Source organism: Scatophagus argus, chromosome 6 (assembly GCF_020382885.2).
Source record: "Scatophagus argus isolate fScaArg1 chromosome 6, fScaArg1.pri, whole genome shotgun sequence".
In the NCBI taxonomy this organism is placed as follows: domain Eukaryota; kingdom Metazoa; phylum Chordata; class Actinopteri; family Scatophagidae; genus Scatophagus; species Scatophagus argus.
The window spans coordinates 18511061-18534835 of record NC_058498.1 but is presented as its reverse complement, the minus strand read 5'-3'; the positions used below and the strand labels follow the sequence as shown (position 1 = coordinate 18534835).

Genomic DNA, 23775 nt, shown 5'->3' with positions numbered 1-23775 from the left:
TGGCATTTTTGTTACAGCTTACTAACCCATTAAAAGGGCACCTCATTTGAATGTAGTCAAGCTTTGCGTCACATACCTAATTATACTGAAATGCTCATTTCAATTGGTAAGTTACAGTGACACCTGGTGGTCAGCTGACTTCATATAAAAAAACAGGCATAAAAAACCCTCAACAACAGTATATTATTTTATTAGTTTCTGTAACCAAACCGAGAGAATGTAAATAAGACCGTACATATTTTAATACAGCGATGAAACCCCTGTACAAGTTCAACAAAAAAACAAACAAAAAAAAGAAGGAAAAAAAAATATATCACCTCCCCCCTCATCCATCCTCCAAAGCAAGGACTCTTTCCCTGGCTAGGGTTGAGGTGAGGAAGACACCCTCCCCACCTCAGGGTGCATACTACTGTACATATCTGAAGGACCCTTGTCACCACAATCCCAAGATGAAAGCATTGTGGGCGTGACGGCCAGCGGAGGTGAGGCAGAGACAGAGAACAGCACTGATTGCTTTCATCAGTAAAGACAACAAAATAATAAGTGTCCTTCTGCCCAAACGGTTCAGAACTCGAAGTTTGCCATCTCATCTTTTTCCTCGTTCACAATGTATGTCGACCCTCAGGACGAGGGGAAACAAGGACAGGACACACTCCAAAGTTTTCTACTGTTTCAACAATCAGCTCCTCACCTCTTAATAGCCCTATCCTGCTATACTCTAGCTAAGGGCACTGTAATCAGTCAATAGCAGCAGGTTTGGGTGCTTTACAGTGAAGTGTGTATAGGTGTGTGTTTGTGTAACAGCAAGGTTGGGTGTGAAAGCAGTGAAAGGGGTGTGTGACAGTAGACCCTAAACTGGCACAGCTCTAAAACAGTGATCATACATCATCCATGCAATCCTTCAAGTCCACTCAAAATTCTGCTGCCACGGCAACAGCAATTCTAAAAAGCTGTGACATCATCTCTGCGCTGCTATAACCTTTGGCTAAATATACTGGAGAGTCCAGCTAGGGGCTCCCCTCCCCGTTTATACCACAAACACACACCCGACACACACACCCCCAACACATCAATAAATCTCAGGCAAGGAGATGAGAGCAGAAGGCAGGAGGCAAAGGCTCACAGGCAGACTAATCAATAAATCAATCATTAAATTCAATTAACTGCTGCAATTTTCACATTTCCATTCTGGTAAAACAAAAACAAAATGACAAAAGAATTTCTGATTTCACATCTCGGTATGGTAACCGTGGATGAAACCGTTGAGTGAGTGTATCAGGTAATGTGGTGCATTTCCATGTGCACAAATCTCTGGATTAGTTATAATGGGAGACTGGGCAACAAATGGTGTGCTTCACTAAATGACATCTCCTTAACAGGATTGCTTTGACTAACAAAAAACAAAAACTCATTCATTCTTTCGTTAACAAAACAGGTTTCTCCTAGAATGTGTGTGATCCTATTTGGGAAAAGAAATAAAATAGAGGAACAAATCAAGAACTATATATAAAAAAAATGGCAAACTCAGCAGCAAATCTCATTTCAATTTTCTTCCTCTGACTCGCCTCTTATCTACTGTCACAGTAGATTTCTATGGAACACCTTGTGCAGCCATTTTATCGGCATCTAAACATCATGTAAGAATCCAACTCAAACGCCGCCACCTACAGTGGGACAAGACAGGGAAGAAAGAAGAGGATTATGTATATGCAGGGCAATGCCTACTCTCAGTAACCACCAACATCTGGATCTCAACTCATCCTCCTCCCCCACACTGTCCCCAGGACTGATATGAGGTGGTGACTGAGTGAATGGGGCTAGCTTCTCTCTCTTTCTCCCATCCATGCATATCGTCATCCGAAGAGGGTCGGCAGCTCTTTACTTGCCCTCTTCTGGTTTGATGGCCTGCGGTTTTATGGGGCCAGTCCGTATGGGCTTGGCTGTGGAGATGGGGGGTTTGTCAGAATCTGAGCGCTCTCCTCCTGCCTGGTGGTTAGGAGCTGAGGTGTCATGCGGGGGTTTTCCTCCCTGATCAAGCCGAGACACTTTGTTGACTTGCGGGGCCTTGAGCTGCTGCTGCTGCTGCTGCTGTTGTTGCTGCTGCTGCTCAGAGAAGAACTTGTGAGTGGACTGGAGCACCTCAGCCCGCTGCTTTGCCTACAGAGTCACAGTACAAGAGTTAAAGTCAACACCCTGTTCTCTACCATCTGACTGTCCAGTTAATTTAACAGATGCACAGAACCAGCACCTAAAATATGGAACCAGACCTTTAAGTCCTGTTCAGCCTTCAGAGCCGCTTGTGTGCCTCTGGGTGCAAGGGAGGGACCAGGAGGTCCTCGGGGAGGGTGCTGGCTGTGCTGTGGGTGCTGAGGTCGAGGATGGGGCATAAGACCACCGCCGACATTGGGTGACATTGGAGGGCCCATGGGAGAGCGCTGGACGCCTCCGGCAAAAGAGTTAGCGTGAGGAGGCCGAACCAAAGGAGATACAATGTTGGGCTGGGACAGAATCTGAAACGAACAGGTGACAAGTTGGCTTTTATGCCAAAAACCGGCACATAACATTAACACAATCAAAGCACAGAACCTGTAACGACTATTCTACCTGTGGGTTGAACTGGCCAGGGAAGTGCTGCGTCATTCTCATGCCAGCAGAGTTTGGCTGAAACTGCTTCTGGTACAGCATACTGTTCATCTTACTGGACTGGCTACTAGGAGAGGTGGAGCTGGCCCTGCAGGCAGTTGAGAGGGAAACAATAAATGACACATAATGGGTGAACCAAACTTAGACATGGCATTTAGCATTGCTTCGCCTTGCTCAACCACTTTGAACCACATTTTGGTGCTGCTTGTGTATACACATATTTACGTGTAAAAGTTATGCTTGTTGTGGCTTTTAGGTTATTAGTTTCAGGGTGATACCTGTAAGGGCTGGAGGTGGGTGTAGTGCTCCTAGCACTGACAGGAGGGGTTCCAGGCTTCACATCCATCCCACTGCCGAAGAGTTTCAGATCCATGTCCATCTGCAACACAACAAAACTGTTCGAGCTCCACTTCTAAAAATCAAAGCCATTCTGTGTGTGTGCGTATGTGGGTGTTAGACTCAGAGCATGCCATCCACTCGTTTACCTTGCTGGTGGGAGGCTGCATCATGCTGTGGTTGGGGCCCATGATGCCTCTGTATGGCTGGGAGACCGGGGGCTGTCGGTTGATGTTGGGGGGCTGAGCCTGGGGAGGAGTGGGGGGCAATGCCAGAAGGGGCTGGCCTCCACCTGAGCCAAAGTTTGGCAGGGACAACTGCGAACTGGGCAGAGGGACTGTGACCTGGAGAGAGATTAAGACAAAACGTGCAATAATGAGAAATGATAACTCAATCAATGGATTCACCAATTCATCAACTGAGAGATAATTGTGCCACTCTGACGTTGACGGTTTTGACGGAAGTTTTCAAACTTTAAATGCCTTATTATGTTAGTATATAGTTTACCTGCTGCATTGCAGAACTGGGCGACTGAGTGTTGCTATAGTAGCTACTCTGGCCATGTTGTTGCACCTGCCCAGAGTACATGTTTGAATGCTGATTCATCCCTTGTCGAGCCTGAACCAATGACGCAAATATGTCAGATGGAATATATACATACACAAAATGCATAAACTAGAGATGTCAGTATGACAAAATGCCATTCAGTATTGGAGATGGGGGGGTTTGTCAGAATCTGCAGACTTGTTACCTGCAGCAAGTGTGTGTCAATGAGCTGGGAGCCCCCGATGCCAGACGGTTGGTTGAGCTGTGGCTCAAACAGAATGGGAATGTGCTGGGTGGAGGAGGGCTGCTGATAGGCCAAATTAGACTGAGGCTTGCCTAGCTCAGGTGCCTGCACGCCAGGATAACTGTGCAGGGATGGCCCTGACAGCATCATGGAGGGTTGTGACAGACTGCTCTGCATGAACGCCTGCTGAGACCTGAAGGAGAACAGAAAAGGACAAAGGGTCAGAAAACAGAACAATGATACATCAAAATGGACGGGCGGGCGGTGGTGGCACTTGTGCTGTACTTAATGCTTCAGGTATGTTTGCAGCAGAGACTCAATACCTTCGATATTGTGCATTACCTGTAAGGCTGTAAAGAGGAGCTGAACAGGTCCTGTGGCTGAGACACTGGAGGACCAGTGCTGAGTCCTAGCTGAGCCTGGTGCGTGTGTTGGTGTTGTGGCTGACCTTGCAGTGGAGCGTAGATAGGAATGGGAATCTGCTGCACTGCTGTCGGCTTTAAAATAAAAAAAAATAGACGGGTAGTTTTACCCTTAACTTTAAATAACATTCCTGTTGTACGTTACTATCAAACCCTACCTGTGAAAGACCAGGCTGGAAGCCTTGCTGCTGCGCCAGGGAGGGAGGAGCCAAGCGAGGGTGGGGAGTACTGAAGAGGTGGCTAGTGTCCATGTAGAAGGCTGGAATCTGAGCTGCAGAACCTGGGCACACAAAAGAAAAAAACATTAGTAATCAGTAACAGAAATGAACAGCTCCTTAAAACTGGAATTGAAATCAGGGGCTATATAAAACAAGGAAGTTGTATAGATGGCTCATGCAGCATAACTAACATCACAGTTCAGTGTCATGTTTCTTCTCACCTGCTGCAGACTGAGAGACATACACCTGTGGGGTCTGCTGCTGCTGCGGCAGGAGCGGAGGCACACAGCCCAACTGAGAGAAGCTGCTGCTACTACTGCTATTGCTGGAGGAGGACAGACTTCCACCCTGCAGTTGCTGAGGCTTCACCTTACAGATGTTAGGGGGGTCAGAGGCTGTGGTGGTCTTGGTGCTGAGGGATGATGTTGTATAGGTACCAGAACCTGCAGGGTTGACATAAACATGTAGTGAATATAAGATATTATTGTGGACGCCTGGATACTACCGATGCACCGACTCCCAAAACAAACACACAAGTAAGACTGCATGCTGGGCAACGTAAGACAAACAATACTGTTGGAGGTATAGAGCAGGTGTTGATAGTTACCTGACAGTGAGGTGCTGGGGGTAACAGAAGCCACAGGGATTTGTGGCATGGAGGCTGAGGAGAAGGTGGAGTAAGAGGAAGCACAGGAGGTGATTGGGGAAGAAGAGGAAGTGACTGGGGAATTCTTCTCCAGACTGGGGGAGTTCTCCCACGCTTTACGAGCTGATTCCATCTGAGGAGGACATGGAAAGAAATGAAGCTGTGTGTGTGTTTATATATATACACACACACACACCTGAAGGAGTGTGCTCACCACTGCTCTAGAAAGAAGTATTTCTTTGACTAAGTTATGTTGACAGGAGTGTGCAATACACCTGTGTACCTTTAGTGTTAGGTCAACAGTAGCAGGAGAGACGGTGCTGAGGCTGGAGCTCTGCTGCAGGGTCTCTCGTCGAGGGAGGGGCAATGAGTGGGGCAGTGCCACCTGAAACGCACCCGAAAAAAACAAAACAAACAAAAAAGAAAAAAAATGCTGTCTGAATGATGCCAAAGATGAGTCAGCTTTTCATATTATTAAGAAAACTGTACAACATTTTGCACCAGTGTAAGGATGTACACTCACATTTGCCACCAAACTCTCTTCCATCTTGTTTCCTCCGGTGGGAACACTGTCAGCCAGTGAGGAGGAGGGGGTGGTGTAATCAGTGACGGACTCCTGAAAGGGAAATTCAGTGTACACAGATAATGAGTTGGTGATAATTTAATTCATGAAATTTTATCTAGTTAGTAAAGACGATATAATAGTCACTTTGGTGCACACTCATTCAATCATTTAAAAAAAAATATAAGGCTAGGCCTTATATTTTTTGATTTTTGATCTGTGAGGTTTGGTGACAATGATATACCTTCGAGTTACTGTTGTAGTCTGCTGAGGGGACTGTGATCATGCCCTCAATGTCTCCACCCAGCTCTGGTACTGTGGCATCACTTGTGGGTGGGCTGGAGTCTGTGGCTCTACTAACGCCTCCTCCAGGGACTCCGCCCTCCAGTCCTTCGCCTTCTCCTCCACGGGCGTCTTTGGCCTTGCGGTTCTTTAGAGAACGCTCTTTGCCGATCGGACCTGGCTTGTACTCCTTGGTTTCAACTGGTTCCATTTCAGGAAGCTGGAAGATTCAATGTTTACATTAGAGTGTAGTTTTAAAGAATTGATGAGAAGTTTGTTCAACACCTTAACATGGTGAGTTACCTTCTGTGTTTTGATTGGGCCAGCTCGAGGTTGTTTCTGTCTCTGTTCTTTGGGTGCGGGTAGTTTGTTTTCAGAGCTAGTTTCTAGCAACGCTGGAACTCCATCACTGTCAGTGCTGCCTGCAGACGATGGCGCCCCAAACTGAATACTGTCTATTGCCAATTCGACACTGCCCTCTGATCCAGGTTTCACACCCTGAAACAAAACACAATGTTTTTCATGGTTTATTCAGGTCAAAACTATGATACACTCAACAACAGAAGAGATGGGCATATTGAACATACCTCAGAGGACACAGTGCCAGTAAAAGAGGTAAGAGGTTTGTTCCAGGCACTCACAGAAGGTGGCTGGGGAGGGCTGATTGGACCAACTGGAATAAATATGTTAGATATTTTAGACAAGAACTTCAGCAGTTCAACAAGACTCAGGGATCCAAACAAATTTAAGACATTCTTAATAAATACTGACATATGCACTCACGTTTCTTGACATCAGGAAGGACAGTGGAAGCTGCTACCTTGTTCTCCCACAGTTCTGTACCAAGAGTGCTGTGTGTCTGGTTAGGTGCAGGGGGGAGGCTCTTTGAGGTAAAGTCCACAGTGGCAGCAGGGATGGAGGGCAGAGGAGCCACTGTTCCTTCTAGAGTCTGAGGGGAAGCAGCAGGCTGGGATGGGGCAAGGTGAGGATGCTGGGGAGCAGAAATGGGGGGCTGCTGTTGGGCCTGGGCTGTGGAGGCTGCAGGAGGCTGAGTCTGTGAGGCCTGTTGCTGCTGTTGTTGCGTTGATTGCTTTTTAGCAAATCTGGGTGGAAGTTTTCCCCCGCCTCCTCTGCCCTTCTCACCAGAACCCTTTTTACTCCAATTCTGTTAAGTATTAGAAGTATTAGCACAGCATACTATGCTAAAGAAGTATAGCACATTATCATTCAAGTAATGTATTGCTCTTTTATTAGAAGTCATTTAAACGTAGCACAAACCATGCCTCGCCTTACCTGAGTAGTCTGCTCTTCCTTTTTCCGTTTCTCTTCATCTTGCAGGCGTTTTTGTTGCTTACGGGAGACCACCTCTGTGAAGCCGTCATCATTGGTGTTGGACTGTGGATCTTCTGTGGTGGTGACCTCTGGGTGGTCATCAATGATCACAACACCTGAAGAGAGGGTACAAAGAGATCCAGATGTTTACACCGAGTTGTCAGGTGAAGAACAGCTGGAGTCAGGTATAGGCTCCTGGCTCATGGGTAAGAAGACAAGCGTCAGAGTAAAAATGTGTTTACTTACTAGCATAATTGTTAAGATCAAACTGAGAAAGGGCATTCTCCTTGGGCTTCTTGGCAACCTGTTTAGCCTCATCTTTGCGACGGGCAGACTGCTCTTTAGAAGACCTCTGGGCTGCTCCTCCAGCTGTTGGTGCTGTTGCCTCGGAGTTCTGCTGGGACGCAGGGCTGTTTGATCCAGAGACACGTTAGAGACACAGAATGTTTACATGTAACTGAATACAAGCGCAAAAGATTTGCGCAAATAAATGCCATTTGTAAGCAAAAACAAGTCCGTCTCATTTATACTATCCTCTCAAGAATAAGATGACAAAGGAACCCCTAAACAGCAAGTATGTTGGTGTACTAGACAAAGGCAGAAAATGTTTCACTGTTCTCCACCAAAAATGCCACAACCAAGCTATAGTAAGGATCTAAAAATACCAACACATTGATGCCATATTTAGTTTTTTAACCTGAAACACTTTAATGGCCACTTGGAGCACACTTGAATAAATTATTCTTCCCCGGTGCAGAATCCTTTAACAAGCCAACAATAACAGTGTACTGAAGTATATAAATTCTGCACTGAGCAGTGCAATTGTTATTTAGGACGAATACTACACAAAAGGTTTACTGTGTGTGAATAAACCTGCTATGTTATTCTATCACACATTGTTCACTGCATCAACTTCATTGAGCAGACAATGTGAATGTAAGCTGTCAAAAAAAAAGAAAAAAAGAAATGTCTTAACAAAAGCCTGATTGTTCACACGCACCCTTTACGGCCGGCTTTGGCCCCTCCTCTTCTTTCTCCTTTGCTCCCTGTGTAACTCCGGCCTGGTTTGGCTCCACTGTTGCCTCTACGATTCTGTCTCTCGGTAGGCCTCTGACTTGAGAAACTCCTCTTGGCTGCAGCAGCTCCTTCACGTTTAGGATTCACTCCTGCATCTGGAGGGCTTTTACTGGGGGACAAAGAGCCTTGGGGGGCTGTAGGTGCTGGGGCAGAAGCAGTGATTGCTTCATTAGCAGCCTCCAGAGCTCCTTTCCGTTCTTCTCGCTCTCTCCTTTCATTGAAGTCGCTGCTCTCAGAGGCAGTTTCCCATTCCTCATTGGCTTGATCTGAAGAATTCTGGTTGGACAAGTCAGGGGACTTTGTACCAACTGCATTGATAGTCGGGCTGCTGGTCTCCAGCAAGGGAGCGTCTAAAGGAGAGGGCAAGTCCTGGGCAGGCACAGTAGCTGTCACTTCTGCAGGCACACTTACAGGGGTTCCTGGAGCTCTAGACAGAGTTGGGGAGAGGGGGATTGGGGCAGGGGCAGAGCTAGAGCTTGGGACAGCAGCAGCAGGCACTGGGAGTAGAGGGACAGGGGGACTTGGGGCTGTCTCTCCACTAGCTAAAACTGCAGCTTCCCTCTCTTTCAAGCGCCTGAAGCGGGGAGGTTTATCTTGCCTGGGGGGCCGCGCCGGTCTGGATCGACGAGGCCTTTCTCTACTACTCTGAGGAACCCCATCGCCATATTTCTTGCCATCAGATTTAGGTGGCCGTCGGTCAGTGGGAGGATTGTCATATCTTGGTGTGGACTCCGTGTCCTCAGGCCTGAATGTCTCCATGGGTTTAGAGGGCCACTGAGAGGAGGACTCTCTAGCTGCTGGCCGTCTAAGAGGTGCTGAACGAGGGCCGCCACGTTCTCTTGCTCCACCTCGTCTACTGTATAGTCCTCCTCTTCCTCGACGAGAAGGCTCTCCTTTAGGAAGGAATCCTGGTTTGGGACGGCTTTCATCGTCCGCTCTGGATATAACCTTTTCCCCCATGTGAGGAGGTCCAAAGCCCAGCTTGTGTGGTCCAGACCGGGCCTCCCCTGGGAGCTCTCGCCTCAGTGGACGGCTAGGCTTGGTGCTAGGCTCACGGTCAGAGGGTCCAGTATCACTGGCAGACTCCCTCCCACCTTCACTTTCAGAATCGGTGTCTGAACCACGGCGTCGTCTACGCTTAGGTATGACCTCAAAGTCTGAGCTCTCACTGCGTGTTTCACTTTCTTCCCTGTTACGAAAGGCAGCAGCACCTCCAGCAGAAGGTAAATCGGAGCGTGATCGGGGCTCTCGGTAAGGGTACTCTGCTCGGCTTCGACCACGACTCCCCCTGCCTCGGCCACTGTAAGTCCCCCGGTAACTACGTCCTCTGGAGTAATACTCCCCTCGACCACGTCCTTTGAAATTTGAGTCAGCAGGCCACTCTCTCTCTCTGTCCTTGTCCATTTCCTTCTCCCTCTCACGTTCCCTCTCTCTCTCCTCTCGTCGGTAGACACGTGGAGGGAGATTGGACTCTTTCCTGGAAGGCAGTTTGGGTTCTGGATGTTTGTCATTGCTGGGTGGTTTATCTGCTTTCTCCTCCTGAGAGGAAGAGGTGGGAGCCCCAGATGAAGGCTGGAAGTCCCTGGCTCTCTGATGGCCACTCGGTGTCTCCTCAGCCTGAACTACTTCTCTCTTACCCTCACCCTGAGGTCTAGGCCCCTCAGACACAGCAGCAGCAGCAGAAGGAGCTTTGGACAACTGATCCTTTTTGGACCGGTCTCCTCTTTCCCCTCTCTCGTGACGCTTTTCTCTCTCTTCTCTTTGCTCCCTCTCTTCTTTCATATCCCTTAGGACAGGCTTCTTTATGGGCCCAGACCTTCGGATAGGTCTCTCTCCCCCTGGTCCTTCTCTGCGTCCAACCCCTGATCTCCCACCCCAACGCAGCTCAGCCTTCTGCTTATTAGGAGCTGGCAGAGGTAGTTTTTCTTGTTTGTGTAACCCATCAGCAGGAGGTGTAGCCCTGTTGCTGGTCACTGTAGCCTGGGAGTAGAGCTCATTCTGGGGCTTATCATCAGCCCGTTCTCCTGTGTCCTGTAGCTCTAGTGATTTTGTTCCCAGGGGCAGCCCATCAAACCTGGGCTCCTCCAGCTTGATGGAGTGGCTGGAGCCCTGGGAGACACTTCTCTGAAGCATGGCTTGACCAAGAGCTTCGACTTCTTCCCCACTGGGTAGCCCTGGCTCCTCAGGATCAAAGGATGGGCCTACAGGAACACCATCGAGAGGTCCTGAAGCATCCTCTGGGCCCTGGGTAAATGCTGACAGGGACTCAGTAGGATCTTGGAAGAAGTTACTTTTATGCGAGTCCATTGCACCATGGTCTTGGGGATACATAGCCGGGAGACCCCTGTCCAGGTCCAAACCAGAGTCCATCCTATAAAGAAACAATTGTTATTGTCTGCAGAAAAGAAAAGTTTTTTCTTAAGTTGTCATTCATTTATTCATTCATTTTTACCTTGGCTCCTTATCATCTCTTCCTTTTGGAGGAGTTACAGATGGCAATGGCTCAGACTGCGGGTATGGATCAGTTCCCCATACCATCCGTGAGTCTGAAGACAGGCCATGATCACGAATTGGTCGGGTCAAATGGTCAAATGAGTCTGAGCTGGAGCTAGAGTTGTCACCAGGCTCTCTGCGCACAATCTGCTTAGGAGGCATCCTCCCTGGAGAGGACAAAGCAGAACAACTTTAAACAGGGTATGTGGGACATTGGTCAACTTGTCGGTATGTTAAGCACAATTTCAAGCTCCATTTCTATCCCATTTAACAGCCTACCAGGGTGAATATTAGCTGGCATGTCCATTGGAGGACGTCCTGACATCATGCGGGGGTCCATGTATGATTGCATCATGAGCCAGCGGGGGTCGAATCCCATGGAGGCCAGGTGCTGGTGGTGGGGGCCCATAGGCTGATACATGGAGCGGTGCTGCTGCTGTTGCTGGGTAGGTGGAACACCACCGCCGCCTGAGGGGGACACAGATCCCCCACTCTGCTGTTGCTGTTGTTGCCATTGTTGTTGTTTCATTTGTTCCTACAAGATCAACGAAGTAAAGTGACAAATAAAATGTAACAAAATAAGAAAAGCTAATTTGTTTTTGATAATTTAATAATTTGCATATACTACAGTGTAAGTAGCTGTCTTTGTATCACTGATCCAATACTGTTAAAATTGCAGTATTTGCTCCAATACAAGCACTTGCAAATATGTGACTGCACCCTAACAACTGAATGATAATGAATGACGATGAATACGAATTTTAATTAAGTGGTCAGTTATGCAAGTGTTTGTGGTGGTGGGGAGTTACATCAACTACCAAGAAAATACATGTGCAAATCATAAACAGCGGCCGAATATGCACCAACTGAGCTACTGTCTTACAAACTGATGTAGTACTGAGCAACATGAAAATGCTGTTTATTTGTCCTTCACATTTCATTTTAATGTTTTAAAAACTAATTGCCTTAAACTAACTTTAACTTGCCTGCTGTCTGAGGAAACGAGGTGGCAAAGACTTTTGAAACTGTTTGGAATAGCCTGAGGAGAGAGAGGGACGCATAGCAGCTGCTGCTTCTCCTTCCAACTGTGGTGATGCCACAGGGACTTCTTCACTACCAGGGGGGTCCATGTGAGGCAGAGACAGGTGGGGCTCATCTGCTGCACGAAAACAAAACCAATAGTATTTATGTGGTATCTATGACTGAAAGAACAGCAGTAAATGCAACTTAACAATGACCATTTACAAGCAACTTTGTTAAAAAAAAAAGAAAAAAAGAAAAAAGAGGGTCTTCAATAACTCACCTCTGTTGTCCTCCATGTTGAAATAGTCTCGTATAGGCACTGTTGTCCTGTCAGCCTGGTTTTCTTCCATTAGGGGACTGGCCTCGACCAAGGAGCTTTCTCCTTCGCTCTGAGGCTCTGGAGCCATGTTCCCAGGTCTCTGGACAGGGGGGCTGGGCTGACGAGGCACATGAACCACCTCCTCCTCTACACTTGATTCTACTCTCTCTCTCTCTAGCCTCTCCCCGTCTCGATCTGTCCTCTCAGGGAGAGAAGCTTGCATGACTGGGGCCTGCAATTGTGAAGGTGGGATCAAAGGTACAGGACTGGATACAGGTGCAGGAGCTGATGAGGTTACTTCTTCATGAGCAACACCTGCGTCATCATTGGTGGTCTGAACAGGGGCACACTTGCCCTCAGTTGCCTGCCGGTGTTTTTCGTTGAGACGTTTAAGTTTTTCAGCACAAGCTGCGAGCCGCTGTTCTTCCATCCGCCGCTCCTCTTCCTCTCTCCTGCGTCTCGCTCGTTCTACAGCTTCAGAAACTTCTGCAGGCTTCTTGCGCTTCTGTCGCCAGGCCTCAGAGTCCTCCTCTGTCACTACAGCCTGTGGTTTGCTCCCACGTGGAGCTCCACCACCAACAGAACGACTGCCAGCCTGGAAAACAAATCAGCACAGATGCATACTCATTGCCCTGCTGTTAAAATGAACAGTGCACACGAGGGGAACCTTGTGCAATGCAGTTCAGCTTTACCTGGTAGTCCTGTGAAGCAGATGACTTATTGTACTGCCCCATGCTGCCAGGCGATGGCGCTCTGGGATCAACAGTGTCAGCCCATGAGGTTTTACTACTCCCACGGTCTTCAGACACCTCCTTCCAGCCCTCTTGACTGTCCGATGGCCGAGATCTTATACGTTCCACTTTACCCATCCACTCCCTTAAAATAACATCAATGTGGTAAATTAAAAAACAAAAAACAAAAAAAACATAAGATTGTTTTAACTGACAATAACCCCAGTATGTTAGCTCTCTTAAGCCACTACTTCAACCTCATGGAGCACATCAAAACCTCATTAAAAATGCTCTCACTGGACACAATGTCACTTTCTAACATCCTTCTTCAACTAGCTGGCACTTTCCACATCCAGCAGTAATGCCATTGCACCTGAGAGAGGTATATCATTAAATACAAATGCAGTTGCAAGTAAAAAATAAGTAAAAAGGTATGCACTGAATGTCCATGTCATAATTTGATTAAACTAAACTGTGATGATCTGTCTCAATTCTCCAAAAGTAAATTTTAAGACTTGAGTGACTTTAATGGAAATAAAGGACTTTTAACAGAGTAGGAAAACAAACCATAAATATAATAATCAATATACTCAATGTCAGTGTTGTAAATTCTATAAATTTTGGACTAAATATCCAAAACATTGAAAAATATTCCTGGTCTAATAGTGAAGAACAGAAGCTAATAAATAGTGAATACAGGACAACGCAAATTAGAAACAAAATACTTACCAGTTTTCTCTTTTGTCTTTACCAGCTTGGTTCTCCTCATCATCACTGAAATTTAGTTTCTCAGTGTAGTCCACCTCCATCTGAGCTCCTGGATTGCAGATGGGACAAGATTGATAAATTCTAGAGCTACTGTGAAATTACCTTTTGAAATGGTTAGTTAAAAATTGAGGTTCCTAGGTAATGTATAGTTACTGACCTGCCCAGCCCTCATCAGCATCAGTGTCTAAGTTATCGAGCTCTTTCAGTTCTGTTGCACTGACAATAGAAGGTCTGTCTGGGTCTTGGAGCCAGGACTGAGGGGGAGGCTGCTGGGGTCGTGCTGAACGAGAACCCCTAAATACCCAACAGGAAAAAGGAACGTTCACTGTGGAACCTGGCCTAGAACATTAACAATTTCCTTTGATGAATTATATGCAAGATAGTATGATATGGAGGCATTATCATGGAAAAACATATATAAGATTTGTTATATTCATATGAAGAATGTATGCTCGCATGACATCTTACACTGCACATTTAGGAAACTTGGGTCAATTTTTATCATATAATCAGCAGCTAATACAGTTTCTATGAAAGTGTGCCAAATTGCATTTAATTGTTTTGTTAATTATCAAGGAAGAATCTAGAGTAAGCTGCATTTCTACAATGATGAAATCAAACTAAAATTGAAAATGTAATGAATTATATCTAGGGCTTGGCCATTAAGATGTAAGCTTACTTTGCTCCATCTTGTTGTACAGGGTATCTGAAGTTTCCTTGCCCTGGTCCATAAGACATTTGAGGATAGGCGTGGAACATCTACAACACAAACATCACAATCATGCAGGGTCAGAGACTACAACTTGATACTGTGACTTTGATATGTCAACATGGTCTGTTCAGAATGTCAGAGTGACTTACATAAGGTGGCATCATGCTCCTAAAAGCAGGGTCAAAGTGAGTTGGCACCCCAGTTGGAGGCTGCTGCCCTCCATTAAGTTTAGGCTGAGGAGGGCCAGAGGGAGGCACCCTCTCCCTGCCATCCTTCTTTTCCCTCTGACCGTCAGTGGTTACATTTCGCCCAGGCTCATCAGCTTCCCCCGGGGGTGTAGAGGTACCAAGGCTCAAAGTACCATCCTCAGGAGCCCTGTTGTCCATCTCAGGAGGGCTGGGTGCAGTGTTCAAATTCCTGCCTCCACCTTCACGCCAACTGCCAACATCTAACATGACAGAGGAGAGCTAATTGTTGTTTGACGTGACTTAGCATGGGGTTCCTCAACACCAAGCCAACAGAAAGCAACCAGTGAACAGTGAATGTTTATGTGCATAACTGGGCCATACTTTGAGGTCTGAGGCTGGGGCCTGGTCCATAAGGCTCCTCCTCCTGACCGTCCCCTTTCTCCACCTCACCAGCAGCCTGCAAGCTGGGAAACTCCTGGTGAAATTGGCTACTCACACGAGGAGCTCCTGAAGAATACAAGCACAATAGCATGAATGCACAGAAATCACAAGATTTAATAGAATACAGTGACTTACAGAGAAGCATTGAAATAAACTGAACTATCTAATCCTCAGTATAAAGCACTCTTTCTGAATCAACATCACATTTGAAAGAGAGGCAATGGTCTGCATTTTATGCAGACTGTAATGGCCAAGTCCTGTAGGATCTCAGGTCTACAACATAGGTCATAGATCTTTTGAGTAGGTGTAATGTCTAGGGAGCAAGCGTAGTGCATATTTACCGTCCAACTGTGTCTGTTTGCTGTTGGCCCAGGAACGGCTGCCCCCAACAGAAAGCTCTTGTGACTGAAGCGATGCTGGTTTGTTCTGGGGTGGTGGTGTCTCTTGTTGCCTACAGCACATAGAACAGGACAAAGTTTGCATCAAAACTCATAATTTGAAACATGAATGAAATAATTTATAAATTACCAGTAATTCTGTAGCGCTTCACATACACATGCATTTAGTGAAGAATCCCTTTCCGTTTTCCTAAGAGTAGCAACTACCAACATTACAGGATGTGAGTATTCAATCATTCAGTTTATAATGAAGAAATGAAAGCGGATAAAAACTGTGCCAATCTGTCAATGTGACTGAAGTTAGCCTTTTTTTTTCACTGAGAGATCACGTGCCCAGTGTAACGGCTTCAAAATAATATATTACAGTAAAAACTTGTCTATTGCCACTTTAAATTTACCTCTCGTCCCCTGCCTCAGTTCGAGATGCCCAGCCACTACCGTCTTTGGGGACAATGTTGACGTTGGGGTCGTTTCCCTTGTTCTCTGCCTTCAGGCTGGGCAGGTTGGCCGGAGGGGGCATGCGCCGGCTGACAGCAACTTTGCCCAAACTCTGGAGCCCATGTCTGGCAGCCACTGAAATAAAGAAACATTTCATGTGGGGTGATGCAAGGCAGAGTGGGTTAGTCCATTCATTAGTAATCGCACGCAGTAGTGTGTAAGACTAACAGGGAATAATGGTGAGAGCTTACCTGCAGTTTTCTGGGTTTCCAGAGATTTGCCCTTGTAGGTATTGAAGAGGCTAAGGGTTGCATACTTTGTTTTGCCATCCTTTGCCTTGGTGCTCTGCCCTGACTTCTCGGACATTTCGCTGGAAACTCATTGAGTCTGGTCCTTTGGCCTCGCCCCCAGAACCAGCCTCCTACAGGACAAGAGTGAAATAAAAATAAGAATGTCACAAAAGGATGCAGAAGTTCAAAAGGACACTCTACAAAAAACCCCAACAAAACAAAAACACCTTTCGCAGTGCCCAAAAGCTCAGCTGATGGAATGTTGGATACCAGCACCTCTTGTATTTTAGGTTATTTTGCATTGTTTGAAAAATGGACTGTTAGTTACTTGTTAATGTGGGTCAGGATATCAAAAGCACAATTAACTGACCTTTCAGTTCATCATTTTCATTTTAAGAATTGAGCAAGATTTGGGATACCAGATGGGGTAGCAAGAAACAAGAAATAATAATCTAATGCACTTTGCAGTAGAGCGAGCAGTACCATGGACGGGAAGACAGCATGTTTGGGGCTGTAGCGTCTTTCCTAAGTCACACAGAGGTCATTTATTATTAACAGAGCAGCGATGGAACAGTGTGTGCGAGTGTGTGTGGCTAGCGGTGTGTGAGAGTTGTGTGTTGGGGGGAGCTGACAGCTCTGATGAGCTCAGTCTCTATCTGCAATGTGGCCTTGGAACAATTTGAAAAGGAAAGTCCACTTAAAGGAAAAGTCCTTAAGCCTGAAAGCAACCTGGTGTTCATTTTGTAAAATCATGTGAAATGCAATGATAGTGCAAACCATGTACAACACAGGTTGAAATTTATTTACGTCAACCAAAAATCTGATTTTAACTTTGGTACAGCTCCTTACACTCAACAAATATGAATTTGTCCACTTAAATCCACACTTTAGATTACGTTCTGTGGGATTATGAGCCTTCTCCCATTACGAAATACATACATTATTAAAATCTGGTATTTCATTAATCATAAAACTACAATAACGATGTTTGGCGCATCACTGGTGTCAGTGAGGGGGAAAAGGGTCTTAGTGCATCTTTATACTGGTGTTTCTGTACCTCTACTGCAGGTGTCCGCAGTGCCCATTAAATCGGACATTGGGCACAACATGTACCTTTTGTGCACTTCTTCAGATGAATAATGTAATGAAACAGTGCAGGCTATACATCACTTAGGATTAATATATTTTTCTGGTTGTTGCTGTTGAACACTGAAGGCTGAATTGATGCATTAATACATATGAAGCTTCGGGGCCAAGTATGTGCAGACACACTGTCCAACTGTCTGAAAACGGCTCCAGAAACAATATCAGACTCGGCACAAACAAGACATTTTCAAATTTGAAGGCGACACCACATAAACAGTGTTTTCACAGATCTTGTCACAGTCTTTTAGGCCAACACACCACATGTTCAGCAACGTACCAACAACAGTCCCCATCTAAGTGCTGTCACACGTGAACTTACGCACTTCAGAGTACCATGAACACATACTTGTCACTTTGTGTACAGTGCGAACAAACACAAAAATTATGAGGTGAAGATCTAGTTGAAAAGCAGGCAGGGCAGGGCTGCTAAAGTTGGCATAGCAGATTGCTCACAGATCAGTGGATACAATTTAGAAGAAATTGACAAATTAAACAGTTGGATTTATCATCATTATCAACCAGTGACTTAAGTACAATTTGGTCCTTGTGCACCGATGATGCTTAACAGGAGGTGGGGAAACAAAATGATTTTGAAAGCACCAGGCACACTTCATTTGGAAGTACTCACAGCAGTGGGTCTAACAAAGCAGTAGAAAAGCTTAACCCTCTCTTGGCTTTTGAAGATGTCTGTCTCCCACACACACTACTGAGCAGACATTGATTATATCAAAATGCCTGATGGAAATCAGAGGGTTTTAAAGAGTCCCCAACCAGGTATATGTATATAGGTCATATGAGAATATGTTTAAAAATAAGTGAACAGACAGGAAGAGGGAACACTGATAAGAGGCCAACCAGCTCAAATGACTAGCGCTTTAATTCCGCTGTGCACAGAAGACAAATCATGTTACCTGTTCACAGGAAACACTGTGGGCCAATGTCACCTGGAGATGAGCCCACCACAGAGGAGGAGGTCAAATCAGTGTACAATGCCAGTTCACTTCCTGTGTGACTTCCATCTCTTTAGCTATCAACCTGCACTCACTGAGGGCAAAGTGGAGGGACCTTGGATTTTCTTGTCAAAGCATTTTAAAATGACTATATTAAGACATTAAAAGGCCCAAGTAAGATATGTCCCCAAACATACAATGGCATCCCTACTCTCCAGCCTCAATCAGCTCAGCCTGACCTCCAGCATGCCCCCACACCCCTGCACTATCAAGGTGGAGGTCCACTGTTTAATCAGCACTGGTAGTACATTTTACAAACTAGAATTATCAGAATAATTACATACCTAAAAATATCTCTGTTTTGCTAGACAATAACTTGTTTATTTGTGTGTTAAAGTTCCTCACAGATGTTGGCAGTCGTTTTCCATCCACTAAACCACGTGGCCAGTAAATTTACTTTCTTGTCAGGTAAGACATTAAGTGCTAAGAAATCAAGCATTCTGCCTTACAGTTCACTGCATTGTACTGTTCACTTAAACAGTGGAATGGCTATTGCTTATACACACACACTTAAGTGTCCAACAGCATCAGAACAGTTATAATGGAGATTTAAATTAAAAGCAAAAACATAAAAATTCTGTGCCTCAGAAGAAAATTATGACTCCTCTGCAGCATATATCTACTTTCAGGTTCAACCTGTGGGTCGGCTCAGATGACTTACCTGTTCTGTTGTTCACAGTGGGGTCATGGTACTGACCTTTCTAACACAACAGTGAAGTCACAGAATAAGAAGTGGATGGTCTATTGATGGGTGCTGAAAGAACAGGCTTGTATTTGACTGTTCCCAATGGTTTGTATTTCAATGCTGTCTCCAGTGACCAACTCTTTCCCAGAATCTCTAAAATAGTAATGACAAACATATTATGCTGGTTTTCTTAGCCAAAGTTACATCAATAGGCTAGATCGAAATTTGCAGTGTATGCCGTGGTCTGTGGACAAAATCTTCCCCAATAGAGCTATGCTGTGAAATCTATGTTGACATCAATGAAATTAAGAGACCTCACTTTCAAGGGAAAATAATAATAAATAATCAGCATGTCATCACAGAAAATGCAAAGTGTCGACTACTTGAAGTGATTAGCACATGAAGCATTTTGTAATAACTAATTTTCATATCAATCATGCTCACTCCAAGGGGCTTCTAGGGGGCCCTGAAAAACCAGGCTGATGGTCAGCCATCAGTGAGCATCTGTGGCCCTAGTTCTCATGGTGTGCCTTGCACCATTAGCACTTTGTATACTGAATCAGCAACAGAGTCCACTGGCAAGAGGAATTACTGATTGGCTGTTCAGCCAAACAAATCAGTGCACAAGAGGAGAAATGTAAGTGAGGACAGCAAGCAAACAACTAACATGAAGAGGGCTCACACAGAGGGTTCTTCTCATTTTACATGGATCATTTCAATACAACACAGTGACAAGGTGAAGCAACAGAAGACCAACTGAAAGCATATAAGCGGTGAGCAAGAGTGATGTGAAAATGGCAGGCAAACACTGCCTTATATTACCAACAGTTTTTTCTACAATTCTAGGTCTTCATCCTAGAATTGTTTCCTTGAATTGTTTCCTTCATCCCATTCCTCTTTTTGAATGATGAAAACAAACTACTGCCACCTGCTGGTACTAGAGTTATTTCCTCTCACACAAGCATAAAGCGAATGTGCTCATATGTTGTCAGCTACAGTCTTTGTGATGAGCTCAAGAGCAACTCTTTGACCTAGACTTAGCTGATTTGAGGAAACAGTCGACCTTTGTCGTGGCTAGATCTTCGATGTTGGTTTGGTGTCTGCAGCTGTACCACTGCTTACCATTTTTGGCCCAGTGAACAAACAGCATGCAAACAGCATGGAAAAAGATGAGAATTGGAAGCCACTTGAAATTACTGTGGTTCTCCAACATCAGGCCATTAATACCACTGAGATAGGCTCCCTTGGAAGTTGATGGTAATTTCATCAAGCACAAAAAACTGAACGGTGTCTGTTTTATTCAGTGCAAAAGTGCTTAAATGTGATGCACCAAAGAAACATTTGTTACTGTAAATTCCAGTTTGAGTGAAATGTAAACATGGGAACACTTCGGGGGGATTTGCCAGTGTGATGTATAATGTGTGTATACATATTGTTTGACATTCATCTGTGTCAAAGTCAATTTTTAGTAGACAAAATCACAATACAGAAAATCATCAGCTTTTTTTTTCTTTAAATCTGTGCATCAGCCTTCTAATGGATATTTTTCTCATCAGCAGTAGATCTCTGATCAGGCCATATCTTGACTGGTCAATCAATAAGGACTACTCTAATCAATACATGTCTGAATAGCCTCCCTAAAACTAGTAAGATGCAAACCCACTTCTAGTCATGGATGCATTGAAAGAAAAAAAATACTATGTTATGCAAAATGGTCTCCTTTATGACCACTGTTAGATCTGCAAGACATTATGACTGAAAAGGAAACCTATGTGCGAATCTGCACAGCCTTAACCCAATGGATGACAAGAATTAATCATAATACATCACCGTTAGGTTAGTCCAATTCAGATAAGGTGACAACTGAAATTATATGTTGTATTATTTTTGTAAATCACTGCCAGTGATGAGTCTGCAGGCCATCATTCTCCATAAATCAAACTATTGGTGGGCTGGGTGGCACATACCGGCAGGGAGTAGAGGCCCTCTTCGCCCGGAACTCAACCAGACTGTACTCAAATGTCGCTTAAATAATGCAAAAGTTGGACACAAAAACGCTAACACTATTATCTTGCCACCAACACAAATTTTGGCGTGTAATACGTAATGTGGTGCTATTAGCAAGCAGGCCGCCAGTTTGCATCGTTTAGCATAGTTTCGTTTCTAGTCGCCATCACATCCACTTTCAGCCCTCCAGTGCCCAGTGCATGCTAACCAGCTAGCGCTGTGTGAACACCAACACCTCAGCCACTGGGCAGAGCTTCAAATTTTCAACTTGCACGTCATATAGGCTCACCTGCCACCGCCGGTGCCTTCTTTGTCCTTTCGGCTGTTGTGCGGCCCGACTTCAAATCCTGTTTCGGCCTGGTTTGTGGTGAACGACTAAGTGTCTGGCCGGCGGATTACAAAAGCTGGCTAGCCTGCTAACCCAGTTCGGCTAACGTTGGATAGCTACTCTGCTCGTTGGCTGCCAACAAACCGCTCTCCACATGCACGGCTACTGTGTTATGTCTTCTGTGCCGTTTAAAGCCGGCAGTAGCCTATATTCTTGTCTGCTGGGCCGTTCCTGCGGGAACCGGTATGCGGTCGTCCCGTGGTTCTGTGTCTTTCCCCACCCGTTATCTCGTGCCAGACCGTTTTTCTAGTTGAGTGAGGGCCCGCTCGCGCCGCGGCCTGTCGCACAATCAAAGATGGCAGACTGTAGTTGCCAGATTTATTCTCTCTCATCCCCCTCTCAAACCCCAACAGCCTGTGCAGGTGCTCAGTCCCACATTTGTCACCACCTCATTCAGATAGGGATCAGCCACCTAGATCCAGCTGTCTTTGCAAAAAAGTAATAGATTTTACTTTTTACCTGTTGATATGAATGGCCTTGAAAGGCCTTGAAATAGCCTTGTGGTAGTGGTACGTAAGCGAGCATATATTTAATAGCATAAAACCAAAAAGGGGAAGTAGTCCTTTTAATGTATTTATGTAATTATTTTTGTTGTTGATCACTTAGATTTAACAATGGATAGGGGAAAAAAGTAATGCATAATAGGCCTAATCACAGCAGCCATATTCAGTAGTAATAACGCCAAGCTATTAAATCTCACGGTAAACAAACCTCAAATAAAGCCACAGTCACTTTGTGGTTTGAAGACAAGTGAACAACAAGTGAATACCCTTACAGATATTGGATTATTTTGATGGATTATTTTATATTATGTTGTTCGAAAAATAGCCTACTATGATGTTGGCTGGAGTTGTATTGGCAAAGTTACCTGTATTATTTATTATTTAGATTATAGTAGGAGGAACCTATTCCCAAAATTAGGTTAAATGAGATTGTCATAAATGAAGCTAGTTGTCCTGTTAAAATCAGATGTAGCCACTGCTTAGAGTTCAAATTTTAACAAATTTTGTGATTGGAACCTGTAGTATTACTTGATATGTCTACAAAGCAGACTGCTACGTTTGCTAAGTTTGCAAGCACACAAACACGATTGATGAAACAAAAATCTTTGACATTCCTCAAATAACATTCACATCATTCGCATCCAAACCTGGCAACCCAAATGTTAACGAGTCACGCGTGGACGATTCTTCTTCCGGTGTCTACCGGTGGCTCTAGAGAGGCGGTCAGTTTGAAGTCGATTCAAAGTCTAGCTTAAAATTAAATAATGTCAGAGTTTTTTTGTTGATATTTTTTGATCTATCTATCTATCTGTCTATATATCTATCTATCTAACTAATCGGACTAAATGGGTTCATGCAGACAATACTATACACTACAATACTATGTGTGTGTAAATATATACATGTATAAATTTTAAAACATGACTTTCTTCTTCAAAACACAGCAGTTAATGATTTACATTACAATCAATGGACACAAATGGATTGAATAACAAAACTAATCAAGCGTGAAACACAGTAAAACAGTTTTTACTGGATATACACTGATATTTTCAAATGAATTTCTTAATTATTCCGATTTATCATACCACACAACTGCACCATGTCATCTTGAAAAAGAAAATAGTCTCAGCTGCTCTCTCTGATGTCAAGAGATTCAAAGAGATCCCAGAGGGAAATTCTTAACCATGTGATCCCACTGTAATGCAGTGAGACACAAAGCACTGTAAAAGTTTTATCAGATCAAACATCAGCTTGATTTTGAAGCTGCCATTAGATGGCATCATTGACCAACATTACCCAACTTTGAGAATGAGGAAAAACTACCAGCAGCACAGAACATTTGCAGAAGTGTGCTGCACTTTGCTATTGCTTGGGCATTTAGGGAAATATTGTGTGTACAGAAGCTGTAGTTACTACATATTTTGGGCTCACCACAAGGTCTGGCCTGCATGGGTCGAGTCACTCTTTCCCATTGATAGCCTGACAGGCCCCAGCGCACTTTCCTGGCCCTTTGAGACGATAATGGCAGCACACAAGCAGGAACCAAACGTCATATTCAGGGTGAGCCAGAGATCAGTGAACCCCCACCTGCTCTGAAATCTCACGTCATAGTCAAAAACTGTCTTGGACTCTTGATTGAGATTCAAGCTGAACATGTTGTTCCATTTAGATGCAAAATAGACAATGATAAAACTTCTACATTTTAGTCATTGCCGTTTTATTGTGCAGCAATTATTTTTTAAGACATCGACAAAGTGAAACACTGTATAGCTTATGTAGGATAAATGTGTAACTCTTGTAGGCATGCATGTGGTACAGCTTGTCTGTGAAAAATATGTTCTTGACTGTAAACAGTAGTTAAGATCACATTTCTGTCAAACTCATGGATAACAACCCTTTGGGATAACTCCCATAACAAGGAACT

General features: G+C 44.8%; 1 protein-coding gene across 3 annotated transcripts; it reads right to left on the bottom strand.

Moving 5' to 3' along the window:
- Window positions 1–174: 174 nt before the first annotated feature.
- On the bottom strand, window positions 175–21661 carry prrc2c (proline-rich coiled-coil 2C). Of its 3 annotated transcripts, none has more exons than XM_046392679.1 (34): window positions 21247–21661; window positions 16071–16240; window positions 15780–15954; window positions 15325–15434; window positions 14924–15049; window positions 14504–14802; window positions 14322–14401; window positions 13800–13945; window positions 13604–13691; window positions 12836–13019; window positions 12105–12738; window positions 11788–11960; window positions 11081–11336; window positions 10761–10968; window positions 8232–10679; window positions 7478–7641; window positions 7193–7347; window positions 6683–7064; window positions 6487–6572; window positions 6203–6397; window positions 5862–6119; window positions 5579–5671; window positions 5339–5440; window positions 5017–5188; window positions 4631–4852; window positions 4350–4471; window positions 4112–4266; window positions 3731–3962; window positions 3487–3597; window positions 3129–3323; window positions 2922–3022; window positions 2605–2731; window positions 2268–2510; window positions 175–2157 (listed from the first exon to the last, which is right to left on the bottom strand). In XM_046392679.1, exons 2-34 carry the CDS (start codon window positions 16183–16185, stop codon window positions 1879–1881), a joined length of 8436 nt encoding a protein of 2811 aa, XP_046248635.1. In that variant the 5' UTR covers window positions 16186–16240; window positions 21247–21661; the 3' UTR covers window positions 175–1878. The 3 variants fall into 3 exon arrangements, with proteins under 3 accessions (XP_046248635.1, XP_046248636.1, XP_046248637.1); XM_046392680.1 differs by having other exon boundaries at window positions 11788–11957; XM_046392681.1 differs by having other exon boundaries at window positions 13800–13936.
- Window positions 21662–23775: the final 2114 nt, after the last annotated feature.